Genomic DNA, 26419 nt, shown 5'->3' with positions numbered 1-26419 from the left:
AGCTACGGCGTAGGACCTACGCACGACTATAAATCGCCCTTTAGTCCTGAAGACATGCCCTGCGTCCCAAACCGCATACTTCCATACTATATTGTAGGCGAAAAAGCACTTCTTCTCGTATTCTTTGCATACTATATAGTATGGAAGTAGGCAGTTTGGGATGCACGGATGGTTTGCGCGTTCATGCTATTAGGCCAATCAGGGGAACCCCCAAGTCAGCTACGCTCAGATTGATTAGTGAGGTGTCAGTTATGATGCTGTGCCTGTTAGCAAAAACGATGGCGGAGGAAGGAGAGAAGAGTGAGGAATGTGTTGTCAGACGAAGACCTTGTGGTGAAAAGGAACAGCACTTCAGCTATATCATGGAATTATTTTGGATATAGGAGAGATGACGCCGCAAACACAGGTACTGTGGAAGCGGTGATTCACATATTGCGTCTATTGCGCGCTCAAGTTTATTATTTCAAATGTAGGCGCGCAGTATGTGCGCTCTGGAAGCGCCACGGTCGCGACTCGCACGCTTTTCAACGCTTTCCAGGCTTTTCAAAAACATTTTAACTTTTCAGAATGACACAAGTGCAGCGTGCAGGTCATGTGACAATAACCTACGTGTCTAGCGTTTGCCACGCGTCTTTAGGAACGACATGTGAATGGCCCCTAAAACATAATTTTTTTTTTTTTATCGCAACTCACATCGTCATCGCAACATTAAACAATGTCATCGCACATCGCAGGCCTTCCCTCGCATCACCATTTCATTAATTTATCATGATTTTATCAATAATATAAATATATTTACGCATTTAACGTGTTTGAATGTAGATTTATAATTTCTTTCTTGCGCTAACTCATGACTCTGGTGCTACCAAATTAAGTCCCTGTGCCATCAAGTCATAATTTAACTGGAATATAAATTTGTTCTATTGACAAAATAAAAAGTACACTTGAAATCAGTGGTGAAATGCCAGGGCCTGCATGAATAGGATATTTGACACAAGACATCTGAGATTGTGGACAAAAATCTTTAGATATGTGGCATTCATTCCCCCAGCATGAAGTACCTGTCTGTGATGCAATGATCTTTTATACTGTGTTTCTGTATATTATTGATGGATTTATAGCCGTTGTATCACACTACTGATATGAAGAGGTGGATTAAATCAGGTAGAGTATAATGACTGACAAGAAGACATTGGAGGAAATTGTGCGCCACAGATCCAGATCATGGACAAATCAATACTGCCGCTCCCTGTACAGTTCGGGCAATCATGAATGAAAAGTGAAAATAAAAAGCGAGCGTGAAAATTAAACTCAATTTTAATACCCGATGCCTGAATTAGGCCTACATACAACATAATTACCCACCCAAATCTGTGAGAGAATGCAAAAGCATTTGGGCCCTACCGTTTTATCGCTTTGCAAATTTTATCAGCCAATATGAGCCCGTTATAGATATTTCTTGATCGGCTTATATGGCGCAGTCAGATATGTTGCTGATATAAAAGAACACAGATAAAATGCTTGTAAATTATGTAAGTATTTGTTTGTAGTGGTCAACCGATATATTGCCAGTTTATCAGCTGATGTTTGGACATTTTTTTAATCTCGACTCCGGACGATAAATCTTTCCGTTGTAACAGATTCATCAGTTGGGTCACGTTAGCGCATTAGCATTGTGTTAAAAGATAAATACACTCGAGCCCACACAGCAACCCACAGACCGATTGGCGCACGACACCAAAGCACCGTGAGAGCAACTGCTTCATATGCTTTCACATCTCTCCCACAGCAGCCCTGTGCTACACGCCAACCGGCTCATGCAGCGTTGTGCAAAGTCAAAACCACAGCCAGCGTCTAAAGGACATGACATTGTGTTGTGTGTAACACTCCGAGTCAGCAAAGTCTCACTCAAACAGTTCCATGAGGTGTCACATCAGCAGTCCAGCGGTAACTTGTGACAACAAACTTAAAACAAATTTACCTCACACACAGTGACGAATCTCATGACCGGTTCTTCCTCAGATATGTGTGTTGCTATTGGTAACTTATAAATAAGACACCGTTTTCCACGCAATCAATAACTAGTGTCACTAGATGCCAAGCAAGAAAGCAGTGTGTGTGTGAGAAGAGGACAAGATATCATTCTGTTTTAATGCTACATGCCTTTATCTAAGCAAATATATAACATAGGCTGTGCAATTGTTGCGTTTTTGTATTGTTTTTACAAAGACAAAATAGAAGAACAGACACAAATCTTTTTTGGTCTTATAATATGTTTTTAACTTTAAGTAAAAAAACTCTTACTGAGTAAAGTAACTTTAATATTAAGGAATTAAATACGTTTTTTGTCATTAACCTCTTACACACTGATGCTATTTTGGGGATTTCCACCTGGATTTCACCCATCCAATTTCAAAAGCTTCCCATACTCACATGCAGAGGTTCCCATACAAGAGTTTTGTATCATTTTACAGGAAACCTTTTGAAATTACATAAAACACTGTTGAAAGTGCTAAACATGGTTGTATGTGTTGTCAGTCCTCTAATAAACACAAAAATAAAAAGGCGCTTTTTGATGTTTTTTTCTAAAGTCTGTATTTAAAAGTGTACAACTCTAACCCTGAGTGGTAACGAAACCTGCAGACAGTTTTGTTTGATTCTATCATAATCTATGCAAAAGTTATTCTATTCCAACTGAAGGGAGGAATAATAACCTTTTTTATCGTTTAATTTGCATGAGGAAGCTGTCGTTTTACGCACACTTTTATGTCATTGCCTATTTGCCACTGCAGTGAAGGCTTATTGGACTATTACTGTTAACAATTATTCAATTGATCGATCGTTAATTTAAACGATCATCGAATATAGGAAATTGCATAAATTGACATCCCTACTCATTACAATTTTTACCTCATTACAAGTTCTTTAAATTAAGAGAATATTGCATAAATATTCTAAATCAATGTTTATTTAGTTTCACTTATTGTTTGTATGTTTCTCAGTTACTATAATGATATATTATATTTGTCGACTTGCTAACTGTTAAACGTGAGCGGCAGAAATGGCACGTTTAAACTGATGCCCACTAATATCTGTTTCAGCCCCCCCAAAAAATATCCGTCGGGCTCTAAAAAACATTCAAATATATTTTTCCTCCCTATAAGATAGTCCGACAGGCAGGGTAGAGAAATATTTTGGTAGCCAAACTGGAAGGCACAATAGCCCCAGGACGTCGGGCTAGCGATTCTGCTAGCCCTGACTGTATGTGTTAAAGCAGTTTATGATAATAGACAGTGGAAGATTCATTAGGCTACATCAATATTGCAAACCCTAAGGCCAATTTCAGCTTTGCACATGTTCAGCTTAATCTGTAAATGAACTAACATCCCCCACAAACCTTTTAGGTGTAATGAATAAATGCATTAAGTCACCTGGTTTAAACTGATCTAAATGAACTTTGAGCCAAAGAGTCTACTGGGGTGGCTATTGACTCTACCACAGATTATCCAGGTGTTACAAGCAGTTTATATAAAAAAACATGCATGCATTAGATGAGAAACACTGAAGTTTTTGCTGACACAGGGCAGATGTGCAAACTTACATTTCTCATACTCATTGGCTCACGGATTGTGCTATTCAAATATGTACAGAAAAACTTATTTCAGCTTCTGACACGGTAATTATATTTTTTTAAACCTTGAGGGAAAAATCTGTGGAAGCACTTTCCAGCCATCTAAACATTAAAGTTTCCACAGGCAGAACCACATCATGTCTTTTCAGCAGAGTGCCAGCACCCTAAGGGTAGCGCCTCTCATTTCCTATCACCACCTCACACTCAAGAGCAACCAAATTTAGGCGCTGCCGTCGAAGCCTGATGCAAACGCACCCCATACCTCCTCCCGGGCACAATGAAGCACTTCTTTCCCTGTGAATATGTCTTTGCTGAGCAACTCATGCGAGTTTCAACTCTCAAACAGGCCGGTCTGTGAGAAACAGAAGTCTCTATCGATGGGCTTCCGGTTCTGACAAAACATTTCAATGAAATAATGAGAAAAATACACAGTGTTCAGTGATCTGATCAGTGTTATGCAACCACGAGAAACCATAGCATCTAAGGTCTGGTAAGCAACCTTACAGACTGTCCTGTTATATTTAAACAGTTCTCTTAAACAATCCAATAGGGATGGTCCGAATACCAGTTTTTGAGCTTTGAAGCTTCAAAAAAGCAGATACAGTTATGTGCAATAAAGTTGAATGACACAGGAATAAAGTATTAAACACGTTAAGAAAAAGCTAGTCACCAAGGCAAGAAACCAGCTGAAATCCATAAGTATATAGAAGGTAATTACATTTCCTATCTGATCAAATTAATATCAGCTAAGGTTAGTAAAGTGATGGGCTACAAAACAGTACAAAATGTATACAAAAGTTCAATTGGATTCAAGTAAGGTAATTGACTGGGCCATTCTAACACCATGATTTTCTTTCTCTGAAACCAATTGAAAGTTTAATTTGCTGTATGCTTTGGATCTTTGTCCTGCTGGCAGATTCTTCTCAAGAATCTCTCGCTAAAGAGCTCAATTCATCGTTACTTTAATTAAATTAAGTCTGCCGGGACCATGAGATGAAAAACAACACCATGATGCATGACAATGGTACCTGCTGCCTCCAACTCTTCATTGCAATAGACGCAATATGTGAGCCACCGCTTCCACAGTACCTGTGTTTGCGGCGTCATCTCTCCTAAATCCAAAATAATTCCATGATATAGCGGAAGTGCTGTTCCTTTTCACCACAAGGTCTTCGTCTGACAACACATTTTCCTCGCTCTTCTCTCCTTCCTCCGCCATCGTTTTTGCTAACAGGCACAGCGTCGCAACTGACACCTCACAAATCAATCTGAGCGTAGCTGACTTGGGGGTTCCCCTGATTGGCCTAATAGCATGAACACGCAAACCATGTCTTCAGGACTAAACGTGATAGGTCAAACGTTTATTACATGCGCTTACCGTTTTCCCTTCATTCATCGCGTCAAGGCTGTCTGCTGCGATGTGTTCATCGCGTGAGTTTATATCGCGATGACGATGAAAATTCGATGTATCGTTCAGCCCTACTTTCAAGGACTTTCCAGATCCAATACCCTCAAATTCAAGTGTGGGAACACATTTCAAGTGAGAGCAAGGTTACATTGCGTTACCTTTTAAGATACATTGTTACAGTTCCCTTTCGAGGGAACTCATGCTTCATCACTGCGGTGACCCTTTGGGGACGCCTCCAGGGGTAAGTGCGTCTGAATGGGTATATCAAATTCAACCAATGGTGAGGCTTAACGACAAAGACAGGGTGACGCAGGAGCCAGGAAGTATATCACTATCTGAAATACCGCCAAAGATGGCATTACAGGGACGCAGGAAGTATGGCAAGGGAGACACAGCATCATATACGTAACCCTAGACGTTTTCATGTGTCAAACACAACTATGCAAAAAAGCATTTTGGTATGAATCAACATTCCCATACAGAAGATATAAGCATTTAAAGGGAACAGTTAAGCATATTTGCCTAAAAAATCTAGAAATTGTATGATATTATCCTATAGTACACAGGGAGTAAGATGGATTTTGTTCCAGAAAACTTCTTGCACAGAATGGATTCAAGCACTTTCAATGACCTGTATCTATGTATGTATATTTTCAAAAACTTCCCAGGGCCTTGAATTTTCCCCCAGATTCATAAACTTTCAAGGATTTCAAGGACCTGTGGGAACCCTGTCAAACACAACATCATGTGTAATTTAATGTTGAGGTGTACATCTCGACTGTGATGTCAGAGTTGGTGTTATATTGAGATTGGCCTGTCTTTTGCGTGCATAAGGTTTACAAAACAATGAGGAAACAAACGCATTTGAGGCTTATAATATGACATTAGAGCTCTTATTATTCATCTATGCCTAGGTAAATTCATTTTTTTATTTATGGTACACTTTATGTTTTAAAAAAACCTTAAACATTATGAAAAATAAGCTATTATAAACTGGACAACGTATAGAAAACGTTATTAAGAAGAACAATGTGCATAGCAATGACAAAATAGTCCATCACAGAAGCTTAGTGACACCCTTTGCTTTGGATTAATTGCTTATTGCATTTTCCACTAACAGATATGTCAGACATGCTTCTTAACGCATCTTTATCAAAGTTTACAAAAGATGTAAATCCGAGTAAAAAACGTCAGGCTACTAAATAAGTCACGTCATGTCATTGTTTGACAGGGGTGAGCCACGATCAGCAAAACAATAATATAATAGGCCCACTACAACAAAGTACAACAAAGCCACACCCAAAGTACGTTTAAGGCAAGTCGAGTCACTCAGCTGCCATCTTCACAACACCCCTGGGCAGCTATTTTCTATGTAGATAACAAGGATAGACAGTAATACTCAACTATACTATAGTATATACCGAAATTACAAGCATGGTGAGGTTTCAACAACATATTTCTCATCATATTTTGCTCAAGGCATGCTATTAAACAAACAATGATACTCAGGCTGATCGCGTGGATTTTCCTGTCACATTGATGCACCTTTGAATCTCACTGAACTCCAGAAATCGTCAAGATCAGTTTGCGCTCTGATTCACAAAACCTCTTGATAAGAACACAAGCACTGGGATGGAAAGGAACGGTGTATAAAAATAGGCTGAACGCAGTTATATGTTAAGACTAACTAACTTTAGTCAGGCATAGACACACAATGAAAGAGATTCAGTCAGACTGAGAGGAGTTTAGGGTTGAATTGGCTGAAAATTGTTGTGATAGTATGTCAGACGAGATTCAACATCTCCAAGCTAGAAAGCAAGAAGCATTTACTTTGATCAACATGAAATGACATTCTCCTACTATTCAGTGTGAAATAATGTAGGAGGACAGGATCTTATCTAATCGGGACTAGATTGCTATCACTGTGTTAGGCTATGATAGGCTGGGATTAGCTCTTATTTTCACTGCCTGTACAGCATTAAACTCCTTCACAAAAAAGATGAAAGTGATTAGGCAGAACACGTAATGATAAAGACAACCATGCTTAATCTTTCCATTCACAAAATCACAGCTAAATGCTAGCAGTGGTTCCCCTAACAAGCACTACTGAGATCATCACAGCTGAGATGCTAAATGAGCAAGCACCAACAAAACCACAGAAGGGCGTTTCTCTTAAAATTACGTGACATAAAGCATAAGAAAGCCCGGAAGTCTTAATTCCGTTAACACACAACCTCAGGGTGAGAAAACTAATCTGCCAACCAAAGACGTAAAAGGAAGCTACACCATGGCCAACCTTACTGATTTAAATCTGAAACAATGATTTCATTACTTAAAGGATTGGGTGATCGAAAAATGAAAGTACTATATTATTTGTTATCTTCATGGCATCAAGTTAAAAAAAAAAATTCATCACTATGTGTTAACAATATGCACCTCTGAGGTACTAATATTTACCTTTAAGGGTATGAATACAAACTCTTTGGTACAAATATCTACCTCTGAGCTATGAATATGAACTTTTTAGGGGAAAAGGTGAACTTTTTGAAAGGGTATCGCACCAGTTACAGCTAGGGACCATTTCTGACAAACAGATATGCATACATTTGTTATCTATATATCTCAGAGGTATTAATATCTACTTTTAAGACACTAATATACACTCTAAAAAAATTGATCCTAAATAGCATCCTAAAAGGGGAACCATTTCTAGTGGTATATAGCACGTATGAAGAACCATATGGGGTGGTATAGCATCACTTATGGTTTTACAGAGCACAATAGACCTTTTGCGTGTTTACAAACACAGATGTCGTTTTGTGAGCAGAGCCCATGGTGGCCGAAAGTGGCAGCTCTGCAGTAGCGGTGTGAAGTGTTTTAGCGTAAAACTGTGATTTTTATGGATCCGGTGTTCTGTCAAAGTCTGTTTCCCCTATGTTTCCTTTAGTATAATGTTTCTAGAGTGTTTTCATCAGGTTACATTTATCTTTTAGATAGACCATTGGTCTGTAAAAGTGCTATATAAATGCAGGCCATTTACCATTTATAGTAATTTTAGAACAAACAGGAAGAAGACATATAGGTTATAAGATATAAGGTAAAAAGAAATAATAGAAAACAGAAAAATTATGAAATAAATGGTGATATTATTGCTTTTTCAGTATAACCCATTGAAATCTTTAATCTTTTTAAATAAATTATAAATGTAATGTGATGAAAACCCTATAAGAAACACATAGAGGGAACAGACTTCGACAGAACACCAGACATCATCTCTAATTATTTACTATTCTAATTATTAATAGATTTCAAGATGATTTCATTGATCCAGTCTGTCCGTTTAAGGGCTTATTGCAACCATGAACACCTACGTTTATCTTCAAATGGTGTCTTTCACGATGGTATTTTATAAAAATTAAAGAGTAACTAAACCCCTGGTCAGAGCCTGACTCCACCCACTGCAATATTTGAAAAATGCAAGAAAAGTGGGCAGATTCCAACGGAGATAATGGGGACGAACTAAGTGTGTGGTGAGATCGTAACAAGGGCGTGGTGAGCTTGAACCTGCTTACGTCACGAGTTATTTCTTGGACCCAACATCCAATAGGAAAATTCAACTGCAGTAGCCACCGTTCAACCTGAAGAGGGCAGCACTCAGACGTTTTTACACCATATATTGTAGTATTGAAAGACTTTATATCCAAATGTCAAAAAACTTACTAAAATCAATGAACAGCACTAATAAAGCATCATTCTTACAGATCATTAACAAAAAAAAGTTGGTTTAGGGTTTAGTTACTCTTTAAGGGTTCTTTAAGGGCACAAGACATTTTCTAGTGTGTTATCTTCCCCGTTTCACTTCATTTCCACTGTTTTTCTGCCACCACATTGCGCGCGCAGCTTGCAGTGACGTAACTGTGATGTCTACTCACAAAAGTTCTATATGGTTCTACACAGGTGCTATATGGCACTTAAAATGGTTCTCCTATGCTTACGAGTCAGTGATCCACTTTTAGTGCCATTTAGCACCATTTTTTTTTAAAGTGACACAATTTGGTACCAGCTGTACCTCTGAGGTACTAATATGAACTGTGCAAAGGTACACATTTTGAAATTGTCAATTTTTCATTTTTTCTGACAGTAAACTGATGTTACAGTACAATGTTTATATATATATATATATATATTCACAAATACAACTAAATATCAAAAACTTTGGAAACAGCATCATATTTATTTACATTTTTTCTAGGGATGGGCATTTGATTACATTTTTTTAGTCGATTGTCGGGAGAATTAACGATCGACTATCGATTAATCATTAATATTTTTATAATAAAAAATAATTATTGTTATAATTCAAAAATGTTGAATACAAAAATGTTGAATACAAAAAACCAGCGCGTTTTCCTCCATGAGACCTTTATTACAAGATCAACTTGTGGCAAACAGTCGAACTACATTTAGTTAGACAAACGAAACATATGCGCTTGAATATATGCGAGCCGCATTTTTAAACAGAGACCTCATTTGTTCCAAAAAATCATTACCTCTTCATGATTATTTTTTTGAAATCAAAACGGAAGGTCACAGATAACGGAGTATGGCGTCAAATATTGCACCCTGGTGGTAAAATGTTGAATTGCTGCCACACAGTGAAATTCATTTAATTGCTTCAAGACACACTACGCTAGACAACGCAACCTGCATTAGATAAAAAAAGTATTTGATTAATCAATAACAAATTAACGTCATCGACAAAATTCTTAACAATCAATTATCGATCGTCGATTAATCATGCCCATCCCTAATTTGTTCAGTAATAATGCTTTTAGACACTTTTTTTCAACAGGTGACATATGGGGACACTAACAGAGTCCAGGTATACACATCACAACAGATCTGGATTAGAATGTGATGAGACACACTTGTTGAGCTACACATAGTTATCCAAGTTGACCTCAAACCAAAAGCCTTCTTTACACAGTTACTGCGCCAATGTTGCTGTATAGCCAAGTCCCACCTTCAATGTAAATCTAGTAAAAGAAAGTAATAGCGAACGGTACAAGGAGTTCCACAGCAAAGTTTGTTCAAATCCTTATCCCGAAGTATCAGAGAAAGATAAACGATAATGCTTACCACAAACTAATATGAACTACAAAACATTTTTTTCAGACAGAACCTACAGCATGAGACAAAACTAGGGATTCACGAAACATCGTGGGTCCAGGCAACAATGGAGTTTGGTTCATCTAATTGTCTGTTTTAATTAGTTTATCACACTGTAAACAAACTCAACAGTTGCTAAAATAAACATCTAAAAAAAAAAAAAGGGGTTAACTGCTGCATCTCATGAACCAAACTATGTGATTTACACTCTGAACTGTAAATCTGTACCTCAAACAGCAAAGATATAAATGGGCCATTAAGCATGGCACCGGAACACACATATACATGCTTTGACCCCACCCTGTGGGCCCGAGACAAGAGGTTTTTTGATTAGCATGGAATTTTATTAAGCGGTGGGTGGGGTGGCCATGGGGTGCTGGAGGGAAGAGTGAGCAAAGGCCTCCATTCATTGATCGACGACGACTTCTGAAGGGCAAAAACAACACTCTTGTGTTCAGCGGCCTGGTAGCACGTCCCCACATATCATTACTATTCAGCCTCAACGTGAGCGCTCGTGTTAGGTAAGGGCCATGTTCAGCACACTTAGCAGACAAAACAGCTTTGGAACAATGGTGCTAATTTTGTGGTATCGACACAAAGCTGCTGGGAGGCATAGATCATCTTAGTACGAAGTATACTTGAAGCATGTATAGTGGTTATATGAGAAATAAATGATTTTATGGCAAGCTCCAAAGATTTGGGGCGATTTCCTGAATAGTGAGTTATGAATCAGTCATCTTTCCAGGCATGTGTGTCACTTATTCATGCTTTATATTAAACAAAAGTTCTTTGTTATTAAAATACTCAAAGGAAAAATCTATAAGCCATTTGCAGTCTGACTTACACAAGAGTATAAAAACTGTGCCACTTTCAGAAAATTTCTCTGTTCATTTGAGTGGCCTCACCTGTCCACTTCTGACCTGTCAACTAGGGGTGGCACGGTTCACAAAACCCTCGGTTCGGTTCGTATCACGGTTCTATGGTCACGGTTCACGGTTCAGTACGGTTCTTGTTGTTATTTTTTCTTTAAATTTTTAACACTCCAGAAATGTATTATCTTATTAATGTATTAATTATCCATAATTTAGGATACAGTATTAAAAAAAGTTATATCATGTAATCATGCACAAACTGAATTTGACTTTAAGCACATTGGACCATCTCTGAGGAAAGACAGATGAGATTTTGATAGAGCAAGAGGGAAGACATTGATGATTTCAACATGCTTTTCATTTAATTGGCAAAAAAGAGAATGTGTATTGCCATCTACATAAACTTTATGTGCATTTTTAGCACACAAAGATAACTTGCATTAATTAAAATGCCAACTTCAGTGTAGCTCAGATTTATCACTGAGAGGCTGCTTTAATACTGAGAGTTTATGTGGACGAGAGAGAGAAACATAACCTTTGCACCTGTAATATTAAAATCTCTTTAAGTTTCTTTTGTCCACTTTTGACCACTTCTGATTACTTTGAGGGGCAATTTCTGAAATAAGATCGCGCAACTTTCACACGCTAGCAAAATGAAACTACGCGGAAATCAGCCGCTTTAATTTTATCAATGAAAGGCTAAAAATAGCGCTGAATATGAAAAGACGTAAAACATTGTTGTCAGTACCTCAGATTAGATAAATGGTCGGAGAAAAGGCGATCTCCTGTGGCTGTTGGAGCATATTCAACCCATAGACTGCAGTTCTATCTATTGTTTTATTTCCGCTGTCATCATAAGTAACATGAAATAAAAATATGTTTCCACACACCAAACTTATACGACGCTGGCGCATCCTCCAACTGCGGGCAGACTTCCATTTCTCTCCCACTTGCCATTTCTACACGTAACATAACCCGCAGTACTTATACTCCAAACCAGTCACCTCTTCTTTCGCGCGAAAGGGAAACACGCTATCTGAGGTCACATACAGGGCATGAGACTACATTGCGCATGCCATGAACCGTTGAACCGTGCGGTACACACGCGCTCCGAACCGAGACAAGCGAACCGAACGGTTCGGATTTTTTTCATGGACCGTGCCACCCCTACTGTCAACCAATAGTGAGGGTTTGGGGCTGGGCTACCGGCTTGACCATGGCCGTTTAAAAACAACTCTTATTTGTGCATTAATTTCGTTGCAAATATTACATGTAATTTTTATGGGCTGGGAAAAAAGATATAAAGCCTGTTAGGTGAAAACCAACAAACACCGTCAAACCACAAACCAATGTGCTCAGTTCTCCTTTTCTGCTCAAATCAGATTTTTTTCAGGTGTTTCACATTAACTTTGAAATGAAGCCTGTAACAGAGACGTCTATCTACTATATTCCTGAACAAACCTGTATACATAAAGTCCCCCTAACCTGAGAAATAAAATCAAATAAAATCAAAAAAGATATATTTACTCTGTTAATTCATATTTTAACTTATGTTGTTTAAAGCAAGTGCCACAAGATTTGAGACCTCAAGTACATTGATAGATATTTAAAAACTTTATTTGAAATATTTTACTACAGGGCTGCATAACAACTAATCATTTACAGAATAAAAGTTTTTGTTTACATATATACATATATACACATATATATATACATATATACATATATACATATATATATATATATATATATATACATATATACATATATACATATATATATATATATATATATATATATATATATATATATATACATATATACACATATATATACATATATATATATATATATATATATATATATATATATATATACATATATACATATATATATATATATATATATATATATATATACATATATACACACACATATATATATATACATATATACACACACATATATATATATACATATATACACACACATATATATATATATATATATATATATATATATATATATATATATATATATATATATATATATATATATACATATATACACACATATACATATATATATATATATATATATATATATATATATATATAAATAAATGTGTATATATTAAGTATTCAAATTTATATATAATATAAATATAAAATGTATATACACATGTAAATATTTCTTAAATATTAGAGATGCTCCGATCGATCGGCCGCAGATCGGTATCGAATGATAACAACATTAAATGATTCGATCGGTACTCCGATCTCATGAACCAATCTTTCTGTTTACTTTTGTCATCACAGGGCTCATAAATGCGGCTGCACTAAGAGACCATTTTTACCCAGTGCGAGCATTTTTATTAACCGTTGCTCATGTGCAACGTGCAGATTTGGATTTCTTTCTTTCTTTGCATTTACAGAGATAAGTGTATTTACTAGTGATAGACCGATATATCGCCGGCCAATATATCGGGCCGATATTTGCGACTTTTATGTGTATCGGCATTGGCCGATACGTGGCTGCTGTGTTCGCCGATTTTTTCCTGCATTATTTACAGACAGAGTGCTGGAAGCTGCAAGCGATTGCAGGTCATGTGACTAAAAACAACCAACCTTTCCATGACAACAAAGGGCTCAACGCAAATAATTTTTTATACTGGCCCAGTCAGGCCAGTGGTTCAGGTTTTCACTTGCCCTGCCAAAATTTTCACTGGCCCCAATAAAAAAATATGTCAGTGTCAAATATTTAAAAATAATAATTTAAAAGTCAAATATAATTCATATACATGTACAAACAGACATGTTCCAACGAAAAAAGGCTCCCAACATTTCTGCTTTACCTTTAAAATGACAGCAAATTATGCAAAATATTGCATTGTTTCTTTCGTCGTGTTTTACCCAAGTAAATATCTGCTTCCAAGATGTTAAATAATATACATTGATGAAAATATATTTTAGTGACTGAGGGTGAAGCACTGGCCCGATCGGGCAAGTGACAATACTTTTTACTGGCCCGAACGTCTCTCACGCTTGCCCCGGGCCACCGGGCAGTCCTTTATGTTGAGCCCTGCAACATCGAAAGCTCGGCCTAACAGCAGATCATAGCTGAAAAAAGTGGGTTTTTATTTCTTATCTCTATGGGGCGGTTTCCCAGACAGGGGTTATGCTAGTCCTAGACTAAAATAAATGTTAGAACTGTCCAAACTAATAACATCTTTTTTTAACAACATGACTTTTTTACATAATTTTTATGATGTAAATTGAGTGATCGGCTCAAATATCGGCTCAAGAAAATCGGCAGCCTGTATCGGTCATCGGCTAAGGCTGATGAAACAAAAATCGGTATCGGCACTGAAAAATCCGTATCGGTCGACCCCTAGTATTTACTATGAGGACGCGCTCTGGTCCATTTTCATTTTACTTGCAGCTGCTCTTGTCTGCGTAACAAAGGCAAAACCTGTGGTATTACTTTATCTAGAAAAATATTAACAGTTACAGTCATCAAAGAGCTTGCATATTAGCTTGAAGAATCGGTATCTTTGCAAGACAACAAAACAATAATCGGCTCCAAAAATCCTGATCGGAGCATCCCTATTTAATATATTCATGCATGTGTATTTATATATGTATAATTATTATACACAGTACACACATATATGATGTAAACAAACCTTTTATTTTGCAAACGATTAGTTGCGATTAATACTTATACTATACTTATTTCTGCTGTTAGTACAGTCATTTAAAAGTCTGGATCACAATTAAAAAAGATTTGATCCACACATCTCTGATGTGTAAACACAGGCTTTTGAACCACTCACAAAAATATGCTTTCATCTGCAAATAAAATGAAGCATATTCCTACCTGAACCGAAAGTTTGCATTACCGTTTTCACATACAGTGCTTCTAAAGCACATACAGTTTCTACACTTTAAGAAAATTAATTGTACAAAAGCTGTCACTTGGAGGGTAACTTTTAATTAAATAATAGTATGTAGGGTACAGATATGTATACATCTGGTACCTATATAAACATTTATTTGCACTCTTTATGTACTATTTTAAGAGTATCACACCAGTGACCGCTTGGGCATCTCTTAGATAAAAGGTACAAATTAAATTTTACCAATCACACTTTCAAAAGAAATTCCTCTCACCAAGTCACCAAACTCAAATTAGGTCAGCGTGTGGAAAGAACTATTCGTGTGAAAAATCGTCTTTTCTGACACATTTCTCCAGGAACGTAAAGTCTAAGGAAAATATAACAAGACTGGAAATACTGATGCAGGTTGTACGGTTCAGTCCCGTGGCAGAGGCAGCCAGGGGAAAAAGTCAACCCTGTTGTACCGCGAGAAACTGTCACAAGCTTTTCAATACAGTGGGCCTGACCGGCCCTTTGCCCTCAGGAACATGCAGTTCTGGAGTCTGCACGCTGCAGTTTCAATAGACAAGTCATATCTCGAGCTACCTCAGTAACAGGAAGTATCAGAGGCAGATTCAGGGACAGGTGAGCAGATACACATTTAAAAACAGGTAAGAACAGGCCAGAGGTGAGAGGAGGCTTCAGATGAATTAAACAAAAGTACCTTTCCTCTGAAGAGCAAACACATAGCGTACGTCTATACAAAGACTGCGAGGTTACTGAATGTATCATAATCACTTGTGTCACATGATTCCCAGGAGTATGGAATGAATCATTTAATAATCTTTCAGTTCATGTTTGGGGACACACGTTCTCCATTCCTGGTAATAAGTTACACTTCTCAACCGTAATGATTTTAGCAAAAGTGCAAGATGAAAGCAGAAGAAAAGAGACGCATTAAAAATAATTTGTATGAGATATGCATAGCATTTGAATAAAACATCAGCTATAGTCAAATGCATCTAATAATAAAAAAGGTCAATGACCAGTGTGTAAAACCTTTTACCGTCAAAAACATCATGTAGCACTTACTCAATCAATACAAAAAAAGATGACCAGGTTACATTTTAGCCCAAAAATAAAACAAAAAGAAATGAAACCAGATCATTCAATAGCAAGTTTCTTCCCTTTGGTTGTTTTTGATTCATTAACAATATATCATTCACTTTTTACCATTACAGCATTTTTTGCATTAGAGTAATCAGAATTAGGTGGCAAAATGTGGTTACATTCACATGCAAATAATGTCACAGTCGGAGAAAAAAAATCACATGCTTCCTCAAAAAAAGCTTCGTGAAATCCATCTTTTGAGTAAAATATAAACCAGACATGCTCCTGACAGGCTTTTCAGATTCATCCCTAAACTGTTTGATAAAAGCATTGCTGCTTACTGACTTAGAAATCCTATGACCTTTAGCACAATAATAGTTCAGGTTGTCAAAAACTTTGATAAAGATACATATTAATAGTGGCATCACTTCCAGTGTCTAACCGAGGTTTTGTTCAAGAGTGTGCATTTCATGTCAGAATTTGAAACGTCATCTTCTTAATGCGACTTTATATTTAAAGTGCACAAAATATCTTCGCACAAAATATCTTCACATAGATCCAAAAGCCAACTCAAACTCTGACAGTACATAAATGACATACTTTCTTATTTAATGACCACAGCACAGCAACATAATATTTAAAGCAAATTGAGATACAACTTACAACTCTGCTTTGGCAGAGTATACAAGCAGGTAAATAATGAGAATGAATACAGAATGCATTTCAAAATTGCACTGGGTTTTGGGTGGTGGTGTGGCCTAGTGGTTAAAGATCTGAGCTGATTACTGAAAGGTTACAGGTTTAAACCCTCCAAGGGATAATCCACAAACTGTCATTTAGTGTCTATGATCAAGAAATTTAACTTGATAATAGTGTGCAGTAAACTGATGTAGATAACTTTGCATTGGTAATCACTCAGTTCATGGCAAAAATCTGTACATGTTAAAGGGTAGTTACTACTTCAAATATGTTCATAAATAGATATCTAGACAAAGTAACCAAAAGCACTTTAAAGTAAATAATAATGACTAGTTCATGTTGTCATTTACTGCATGATCAATGATGCAAAAGCATGACCCTGCTGCTACTGTATTGTTTTGTATACATCGCAGCGCATCACATTTTTGACATGTGTGTGCACTGTGTTAAGCTTATTTATCATTTTATATATGGATGTATTAATGTTGCCAGCAATTTACCAAATCACAATGATCGTTAAAGCAGTCATATTAACTAATAAAGCTCATAAACTTACCAATAGGCAGTCTGTGTTGACCTCTGATTTGGGATCCTTCAGCATGGCATCGATCTTCTCGAAACGAGCTGTCAAACTTTCTCCAATAGACATGTTTGTAAGCGATCAAATGAGTTTAATCCAGGAGATATGAGTTTATCTGGCTAAGATTAGCGAGTTAGCTCGCTAACTTCCCCTGCCCTCACAATACAATAAACAGCAGTTTGATCAAAGCGACGTTTTATGTCTTACTCCCCTATTATCACGTTCGCTGAAACCCATGAAAGACGGAGAAATGACGAAAAGCCACATTTTCAGAAAAGAAAAACAAGACGGGACGCACGAATTAGTCCATGACAACTTGGCAAACAAACACAAAAGTAGCAGCAACAGATTATACTGCGCTAAGCTAATTTAGCTTCATGAGAAACGAGTGGAACCGACTATTTAAAAAAACACACACAAACATTACATTCACTCAAAATAAGTGATAAAATAAGTGTTGCGAAGTTAACATGCGGTCACATTAACTTAGTTTATCCACATATGTGTCCATATGAGTGCGAGGCCAAACAAGTCTGACAGCTGCAAAGTAAGAACTGGCGAAAAAAACTTCGCCTTTCAAATTTCGATTAAGTTAAAAGACGATCCAGGTTAAAACGATCCTTAATAAGCACTTCCGCGATTGATCTCTCTTGGTCCAATGGCCGGCTTTACGTTTCTCGACATGCATGTAATCCACAAGGCTCTAACAATAAAGATAAATCAGACTTTAATCGATGCTATTTTTCAAAAAAGAGTGCTCGATATTCTCTCACAGCCTGACCAACATGTCCGCCTTCCTGTAGAAACACCCCGGAGAATCAACTTCGAAACGTCCCCGACTGCGCATGCGCAGATCATCCGTACGTAGAGCTTACGGCAATTCAAAATCACGATGGGACGTCTTGAGCTTATAAATATTAACCAGACTGTAACTTCAATATTTTTCTTTTCAGCAGCATTCAGTAGTGTAACATAATATTAATTCGATATTCAGAAGTTAACTATTTACTGTATTACTATGTTTCGTTAATTCGGAAAAAATAGTATAGCCAATCAAGTGGTTCTTACCTAATTAATATTCATGAGGTACGCCTGTACTATAGTATGAATCGTAAATTCAAGTCTACAAAGGAACTCATGACAATTCACAAGGGTGTACCGGGTAACCAAGATCTTAGAAAAATGTCTTAACACATAAATACTCATAAATATCTCATGGGGTCTGGATTTAATGTAAGCAGAGAAGTTACATGATTTTAAAATCACACATTTTTGCTTTGAACTTTATATTTTATGTCCCTATATCGATAGTCGCAAAACCTCTGTACTGCGCAATTTTGCTCATAAATAAGGATTTGGTGTACGAAGGTGACCAGGCAACGTTTGGAAGTCCTCATTAATATTCATGATCCAAGCCTTCCTCATAGTAATTGTGCCTCAGGTTTACATAGTCGCTCACCGAGCGCGTTGATCCGTTCAGCATGCAGTTGCAGCGTCATTGTGGGCCACCGTTTGAATGAAGTTAGACACACAAATCTTCTACATCCCGACTCACACCCGGCATTTGAAACTGCCGAGCTTTGTAAAGGACAAGCTAACAGAAAGATGCCCGTATTTACAGGTTTGTTTACGATTTATTTTTATCCAAATCACAGACTAGAAAAGTTAAGAGATGTGTGAAAAGAGGCTGCGCAGTTAGCACGAGACAGTAGCTCGAGGCCTCAATGGTTAATTTAAAAAAACAACAACGATACATTAAAGAGCTGCTAAACAAGTGACAGAAACCCTATAGCAATGTTTTGTCATGTCGTTTATTTAGGGTAGAAATGGTTTAATGTGAACATTTAAAATGTGAATTCTTAAGTGTCTGTCCAGTGATGCAGCATGTTAGCATCGGCTAAGACTAAAGCCTGCACTTTGTTAAACTGTCTTTTAAAATGATACCGTTATGGTTTTTAATCAGCAGATACTTGTGATTCAATTGAATAATTTACTACTTTACAATTATTTGCAAACTATTAACTACAAAATTATCAGAGGACTTAGGATATGCAGTTTAGCCTATCATGCTAAACCTGTCAAATTAACTTTGTTTATGAATCAAACAGGAAATTTAAGTGAATTAAAAGTTCAAGGTCAGCTTGTTTACAGTGGAGAAGAATTATCTATATAACTTGTTTACACACTGTGAGTTTTGAGTGGGAAAAACAGCTGATGATTTTAGCTAACTTGCTAAATAGCAGGTGTGTGAACTTTCATTGTATTAAATTTCAGTTTACAGATATATCAAAGCTATAAAATATTTGATCAAAACATATATTTTATATAATATTTTATATAAATAATTTTTTGATGGCAGAAATTTTGTCACTTGTGTTTTGCTTGGCTTGTGTGCATCAGTGTATGATAGCAATATGGTACAAGTCCTGAATTTAAATCTTGCAAAATTATATGATTTTGTGAGGAACAGAAGACATTGCCTACCTTGACCTTAAATGCACACAAAATCCAATGTTTGTATGTAGTATAAGGATATTCTGCTAGATTGAGAGAGATTATACAGATTTTAAAGACAATTTTCGTGGACTGGATTTATCCTAGTTTCAGACTAAAATGCATGTTTAAGCTGCCTTAATTTAAAAACATTGCGCACTGACATATCTTAACATATATCGATGCCATTGTTTTGTCCCAAGATGCACACCAGTGTTGTTTTACTGTAAGGTTAGTTTGTAAAAACGTCTTAAATGTCCTTATGTCACTAAGGCCTAGTCCTGAAATAAACTAGGAAACTGTCCCATAGAGATGAGTAGTTCATGATAAGATTGTCCCTTCTAGGTGAATTATCACTTTAAATGACAAATGTTTGTTAGTAGGTATCAAGAACATTCAGAAATGTGATGTTAAGTCATTTTGTCATGTCATTGTTGCGATCTTTCAGTAAATGTGAAATGGGGAAAGGAGAAGTTCGACGCCGTGGAGTTGAACACAGAAGAGCCGCCCATGGTGTTCAAAGCCCAGCTGTTTGCTCTGACAGGGGTTCAACCAGACAGACAGAAAGTCATGGTGAAAGGAGGAACGCTGAAGGTAACAGGCATGATCATCGTGAGGGTTTCTATTTGTTGTCTTCAGTGTAATTGCAGATGTGTGACTTGGCTTATTTTTATTTACCAGGATGACGAATGGGGAAATATCAAGTTGAAAAATGTAAGTATTACTAAATCGGTTTTCTTTTTCAATTATGAGGATTTTTAGTGATGTTTAGGATCTTACTGGTCTGAAGTTTAGGCTGTGCAAGCTATCCAGAAATGTTTCTCAATAGTCAAATGGCTATTTAGATATTGTTTAAGACCACTGTTGTAAGTAATGTAGCCATTCTACAAATATATAAATAATTAATGCAATAAATAATAGTTTATAATAGAAATATTATAAAATAGCAAATAATGCCATATTTAAAACAGTTTAAGCTTTGTTTTTTTTTTTTCAGAAAAGTCACATTATTAAATGTGTTCCTTTAGCTCTGTTGTACATATTTCTGTTAGCCATTTAAAAGGTTTTGGGTTTGATCCTAGAAACACACGCTGATAAAATGTATACTTTGTAATAGAGATACACCTATCTATCGACCAATAATCGGTTAATAAAAGCAATTTTAACACTTCTGGACGATAGTTATGGCCGATATATCCTGTCAATTAAAAGATAGGAAAATGCAATGAATTAGAGCTCTGTGTATAGAAATATTTAATACTTTAATGTTCAGTATTAACAGTCATTATATTTAATCTTCAGAAGTTACTTAATGCAAGTTAACAAACACCAAACTATCGGTATTGGACGATATTAGTCTGAATAGTCGGCTAACGGTATCTGTGGAAATTTTTTATATCAGTGCATCTCTACCTTGTAATGCATACATGTAAACTTAAATGAAATTGATTGTGGGTAATGTTTCATAATTATTTTAATTGATTTTGAGTTGGATCTTTTTTCATTTATTTAGGGGATGACCCTTCTTATGATGGGCTCTGCTGATGCCCTGCCTGAGGAGCCTGCAGTACGGCCCATGTTTGTGGAGGACATGACGGAGGAGCAGCTTGCATCTGCTGTGAGTTTTCTGACTTAAATAAGAACTCCGTAAGCAGATCATTCTGAACCAAGATCTAAGTTTTCAGGAACCAGGGGACATAAAGTGAAATTCAGCTGTAAAAACATTCTCAAATTTCTGTTAATGTTCAGATGGAGTTGCCATGTGGATTGACAAATTTGGGTAACACGTGTTACATGAATGCTACAGTGCAGTGTCTGCGTTCAGTGCCTGAGCTCAAAAATGCTCTCAGGAGGTATGTTTCAGACAGTCTCTTCATATCAAGTTTAGTATCTAGTTTAAAGTTGTTTTTGGTGTAACAATTGTCTTGTGGTATTCTGCCTCTACCTGTAGGTACTCTGGTGCCTTGCGGTCTTCTGGTGCCAATGCACCGTCTCAGTACATCACAGCAGGTGAGATATTACTTAACTTCATTTCAGAGGTTAATAAGCGGTTGAATCTTTTAATATTTACCCTGCCGGACATTTGGTGATCGGTCCTTCCAAGCAAATTTGTTCAAGACTAATACAGAATCAAATCTGGTGGGGTAACCATGCCAAATGTACACAGCATGTTGCATATATTTGATCAACTATTTTTTGTTCAGCTCTGCGTGATTTGTACGAGTCAATGGACAAGACCTCCTCAAGCATTCCACCCATCATTTTGCTGCAGTTCCTGCACATGGCCTTCCCACAGTTTGCAGAGAAAGGAGACCAGGGCCAGTACCTCCAGCAGGTCAGGGTGCAAACTGATATAGACAGACCAAGGCTGAGGATTTTTAGGGATACTGATAAATCAACAGGATATTACTATGCTAGAAATGATAGCTTCAACCATGGCTTTGTAAAGATCAGCCCAGTAACTTCGTTTTGGTAAACCATTTTCTGCAAGCATGTGAAAAAATTGAAATCTGGCTCTCCTTGTGATGTCAGAAGGGGATAATACCGCCCCTTAATCTGCACTATCCAACCACGGCACTGCCATTTAGTGCAGAGATCAGCTCATTTGCATTTTAAAGGACACGCCCAAAATGACAATTTTGGCTCACACCTACAAAGTGGAAATAGGCTTTATGCCCAGCTGCACTACTTCCTGAACTTCAGCCAGCTCCTTTTTGCTCTCTGCCATTATTGGACAAACTGATTAATCCAGGTGTGTCTGATTATTGTTGTTGTGACTACTGAGGTCAGGCACACCTGGATTAATCAGTTTGTTTGTGACTACTGAGGTCAGGCACACCTGGATTAATCAGTTTGTCCAATAATGGCAGACAGGAAACAAGGAGCTGGCTGAAGTTCAGGAAGTAGTGCAGCTGGGCATAAAGCCTATTTTAACGTGTTATAATAAATTATCCGTGGGGAATTTTGAGCTTAAACTTCATATATGTACTCTGGGGGACACAAAGATTTTATTTTACATCTTAAAAAAGTCTTGTGAAATGTCCCTTTTAATATTTTTATTATTAATATTATTATTATTATTATTTTAATTACTGTTTATTACCTAGGATGCCAATGAGTGCTGGCTCCAGGTAATGCGGGTCCTTCAGCAGAAACTAGAGCCTGAAGAACCAGAAACCCCAATGGAGGCAAGTATGCTTTGTTATATGTTCAAATAATGTGTGATTTTAATGTAATTTTCAAAGCAATGCTATTATATGACAATTTCTATACTACTTTTGTCTTTAACAGAGTGACAGTGGTAGTGCAGCTGCTGCCGCAACAAAACTGAAAAACTTCATTGATCAGTATTTTGGTGTTGAATTTGACACAACGTATCCTTTTTTTCAATAGATCCCATTCACTCCCACATAAATAGATACAGACTTAAGTTTATGATAATATTCTAGCTGTAGTCATCTTTCAAGCTGTATCTTCAAATCATGTAGATATAAATGTGTATGTGTGTGTTAAGGTCCTTAACATGTATGTGTGCAGTATGAAGTGCACTGAGTCCGAGGATGAAGAACCGACCAAAGGCACAGAGAGCCAACTGCAACTCAGTTGCTTTATCAACCAGGAAGTCAAATATCTCGCCACCGGACTCCGATTGGTGAGTGGAGATCAGTCGATACTCTCACAGGAAATACTACCCACACAGTCCATGTTAATCTTGACCTTTCTTTTTTTTTAGAGGCTACAGGAGGACATCACAAAGTTCTCATCTTCTTTACAAAGAAATGCGCACTATATCAAATCGGTATGATTATATTTTGACTGGATGTGAAGAATGTCAAATAGGCAAACTGTGAAACTAAGTCACTTTGTATGTTTTGTATGTTAATTTAGTCCAAAATAAGCCGTCTCCCAGCGTACCTGACAGTTCAGATGGTCCGATTCTACTACAAAGAGAAAGAGTCTGTTAATGCCAAAGTCCTTAAAGTGAGTCTGGTGTGAGATGTCTTACTAAATCACGTTGTCATGAAAATCTCTCGAGTTTTATTGTGATGTTTGCATATCTGTTTTGCTCTCTTTAGGATGTCAAATTTCCTCTCATGCTGGATGTCTATGAATTATGCACTGCCGAACTTCAAGAGAAAATGGTTTCCGTGAGGTCCAAGTTCAAAGAGGTCGAGGACAAGAAACTGGAGATGCAGCAGCAGCCAAAAGCAAGTGTCCTATTATGTGACCATGAAAACATTTAAAGACATTTAACAATTATCCGATTCACAATTTTACATTTCCTTTGGTGTGTATTAGTACATGTTAACGATAGCCAAAAGGTACAAACCCATAGTAAAGTAAACGATGACGTGAGTTATTGTCTCCAACATAAATCTCTTTTCTTGGACTACAACAAACACACGGATTGTAGGCGACAGTTTACTTCCTGGGATTGGTGATGTAGACAAAACATTATCGTAATTCCTCCCGCTTTGACTCATAGCCTGTAAGTTAACACCTGTTAGCATTGCACTGTGACCGAATCTTTTAAATATGGTAAGGAGCGTCACATTTCCAGCTGACATCATAGATATTCAGGCCAATCACAGCGTACAGATTAGCTGGCCAATCAGGGACACAGCGCTTTTCAAACTCAATGAGTTTTGTACATGAATTAGTGCGTTTTAGGAAGAGAGGGAAATCTGGATGTACAGTATGTGGAAAAGAATGTGTTTTTTTAACCTTAAACCACGCAAACACATTGTATTATACTAAATACACAAAATAATGTTGTTTTTAGCAATGAAATGGGTGCCCTTTAAAAGGTCCCATTAGCAAATGTACTGATATTTTTGTCTTATTGTATTATGCCAACAGGTGAATCAGAAGGCTGTGACACCAAAAGATACAAAATATGATCCTTTCTGCTTTCCCGACGGTTAGTACTTCAGATTTGTGTACATTAACAGCACCATTTACTCTTCAAGTGGGTTTATATGACTACTTTTTGTTGTCTGCAGACTTGGGCTCCAACAACAGCGGTTACTATGACCTGCAGGCGGTTCTGACACATCAGGGTCGATCCAGTTCATCTGGCCACTATGTCGCCTGGGTTAAAAGGAAAGAAGGTATAAAATAATTTCCTTTCACTAATAAGTGGCCTTCAAAAAAGCAGTCCCTAGCAATATTATTGCATTTGTTACTTTTAGTTTGTCACCATGTAACTATTTTTAATGGGTGTCAAAGGAGAAAAATACTGCATAAAGTTGTTCTCCAAACTGGTAACAAACTTGCTATAAAATGTGTCAACAGTTTAACTGACTTGCTTAGCAAGACTCTTCAAACTTTTGCTTGTGTGAATAGATTGTTTCTATGGAGTGAATTAAAGGGATACTCCAGCCAAATATAAAAATTGCTCCATGATTTACTCACCCTCAAGCAATCTGAGATACATGTGTCCATCATTTTTCAGACAAACACATTTAAAGTTATTTTAGTAAATGTCCTTGCTCGCCCAAGCATCAGGGAACAACTTCTGAATACCAAAAGTGCATTCATCATCCATAGAAGTAATCCACATGGCTCCAACATGTCAAAAAAATGCCTTTGTGGGTAAAAACTATAGTAACTAGCTTTCGCTAATGGTGCCATTTTGGACAACCCAACGTATTTATTGCAACCAACACTCACAATGCTAAAACTCTCTTTATTTGGCTGGAGTATAACTTTAATGTTATAAACGCTATAGCTGGTATTGATTCTTTGCCATCTCTGAACAGATGAATGGGTGAAGTTTGATGATGATAAGGTCAGTGTGGTGGCCCCTGAAGACATCCTGAAGCTGTCTGGAGGTGGCGACTGGCATATAGCATACGTCCTCCTGTACGGCCCACGACGTCTGGAAATACTTGAGTAACAGCGGTTCACGTTTAAAAATCAAAACCATACATAATTGCCATTTCACAGCACTGTCTGTATTAGATGTGCAATAAATCCTGGTGTCTTTAAAAACCTGACCTTAATATTTTCTGAACTGTTCATGCATCAACACGAGTGGCATGTCATATGAGGGTGTTTGCTCCCCTTCCGCGGATGGTAAATTTGATTGAAGCGATTGCCGGACCTGATCCTTGTTTGGACTTGGAGCAGTTCTTTTCTAAATGTTTTCTATATGCATTGTATATTTTTAAGCCTGTAAAAGGTGTTCATGCTCACTATACAGTACCCATTGCAGTTTTTACTGGAAATTTGTTGAAAATAAGTTGTTCCATGTAGTTATTTTACATTAGGATGAGGGTGTATGATATTGGGTTTCTCACCCCAAAGAGAACAAAGTTTACATTGATACGTTGCATGATGGTAGGCCTGGTTTTAATATCAAAGGTGGATTTTGTTACTTTGAAGCACTTTGAGAGGATGGGTCTTCATGTTCAAATACCGCTCTCCTATCTACCATACAACAAATGCCACTGTAAACTCCTATGCCCTAAAAATACCCAAATACAATAATGTAAGAGGACTTCAACACATCTCTGTAATAAGTTATTGACTGCTGGCTTTTCATAAACAGTGAAAAATAAACATGCCAATGAATCAA

At 37.1% G+C, this 26419-nt stretch overlaps 2 protein-coding genes across 4 annotated transcripts in view; one reads left to right on the top strand and one right to left on the bottom strand.

Moving 5' to 3' along the window:
• rock1 (Rho-associated, coiled-coil containing protein kinase 1) overlaps positions 1 to 18162 on the bottom strand; it is a 68856-nt gene extending 50694 nt beyond the window's left edge. For all 3 annotated transcript variants that reach the window (XM_065267964.2, XM_065267965.2, XM_065267967.2), the window contains exon 1: positions 17323 to 18162. In XM_065267964.2, coding sequence (XP_065124036.1) covers positions 17323 to 17415 — 93 coding nt within the window. In that variant the 5' untranslated portion in view covers positions 17416 to 18162. The remainder of the gene's footprint in view (positions 1 to 17322) is intronic.
• Positions 18163 to 18800: 638 nt separating this feature from the next.
• Positions 18801 to 26419, top strand: usp14 (ubiquitin specific peptidase 14 (tRNA-guanine transglycosylase)). The gene is made up of 16 exons (XM_065267960.2): positions 18801 to 18967; positions 20288 to 20433; positions 20521 to 20553; positions 21353 to 21457; positions 21589 to 21692; positions 21791 to 21849; positions 22044 to 22174; positions 22947 to 23027; positions 23131 to 23213; positions 23377 to 23491; positions 23573 to 23638; positions 23728 to 23820; positions 23916 to 24047; positions 24700 to 24760; positions 24843 to 24950; positions 25602 to 26419. Exons 1-16 carry the CDS (start codon positions 18952 to 18954, stop codon positions 25736 to 25738), a joined length of 1470 nt encoding a protein of 489 aa, XP_065124032.1. The 5' UTR covers positions 18801 to 18951; the 3' UTR covers positions 25739 to 26419.

Source organism: Paramisgurnus dabryanus, chromosome 6 (assembly GCF_030506205.2).
Source record: "Paramisgurnus dabryanus chromosome 6, PD_genome_1.1, whole genome shotgun sequence".
NCBI classification, from domain to species: Eukaryota; Metazoa; Chordata; class Actinopteri; order Cypriniformes; family Cobitidae; genus Paramisgurnus; species Paramisgurnus dabryanus.
The sequence above is the reverse complement of the archived record's forward strand: the minus strand, read 5'-3'. Positions and strand labels throughout refer to the sequence as shown.

Coding starts and splice junctions, on each gene's coding strand:
- usp14 (XM_065267960.2), top strand. Junction 21,458..21,588: donor AGGAGCAGCTTGCATCTGCT/GTGAGTTTTCTG, acceptor GTTAATGTTCAG/ATGGAGTTGCCATGTGGATT. Junction 24,048..24,699: donor AGATGCAGCAGCAGCCAAAA/GCAAGTGTCCTA, acceptor TTATGCCAACAG/GTGAATCAGAAGGCTGTGAC.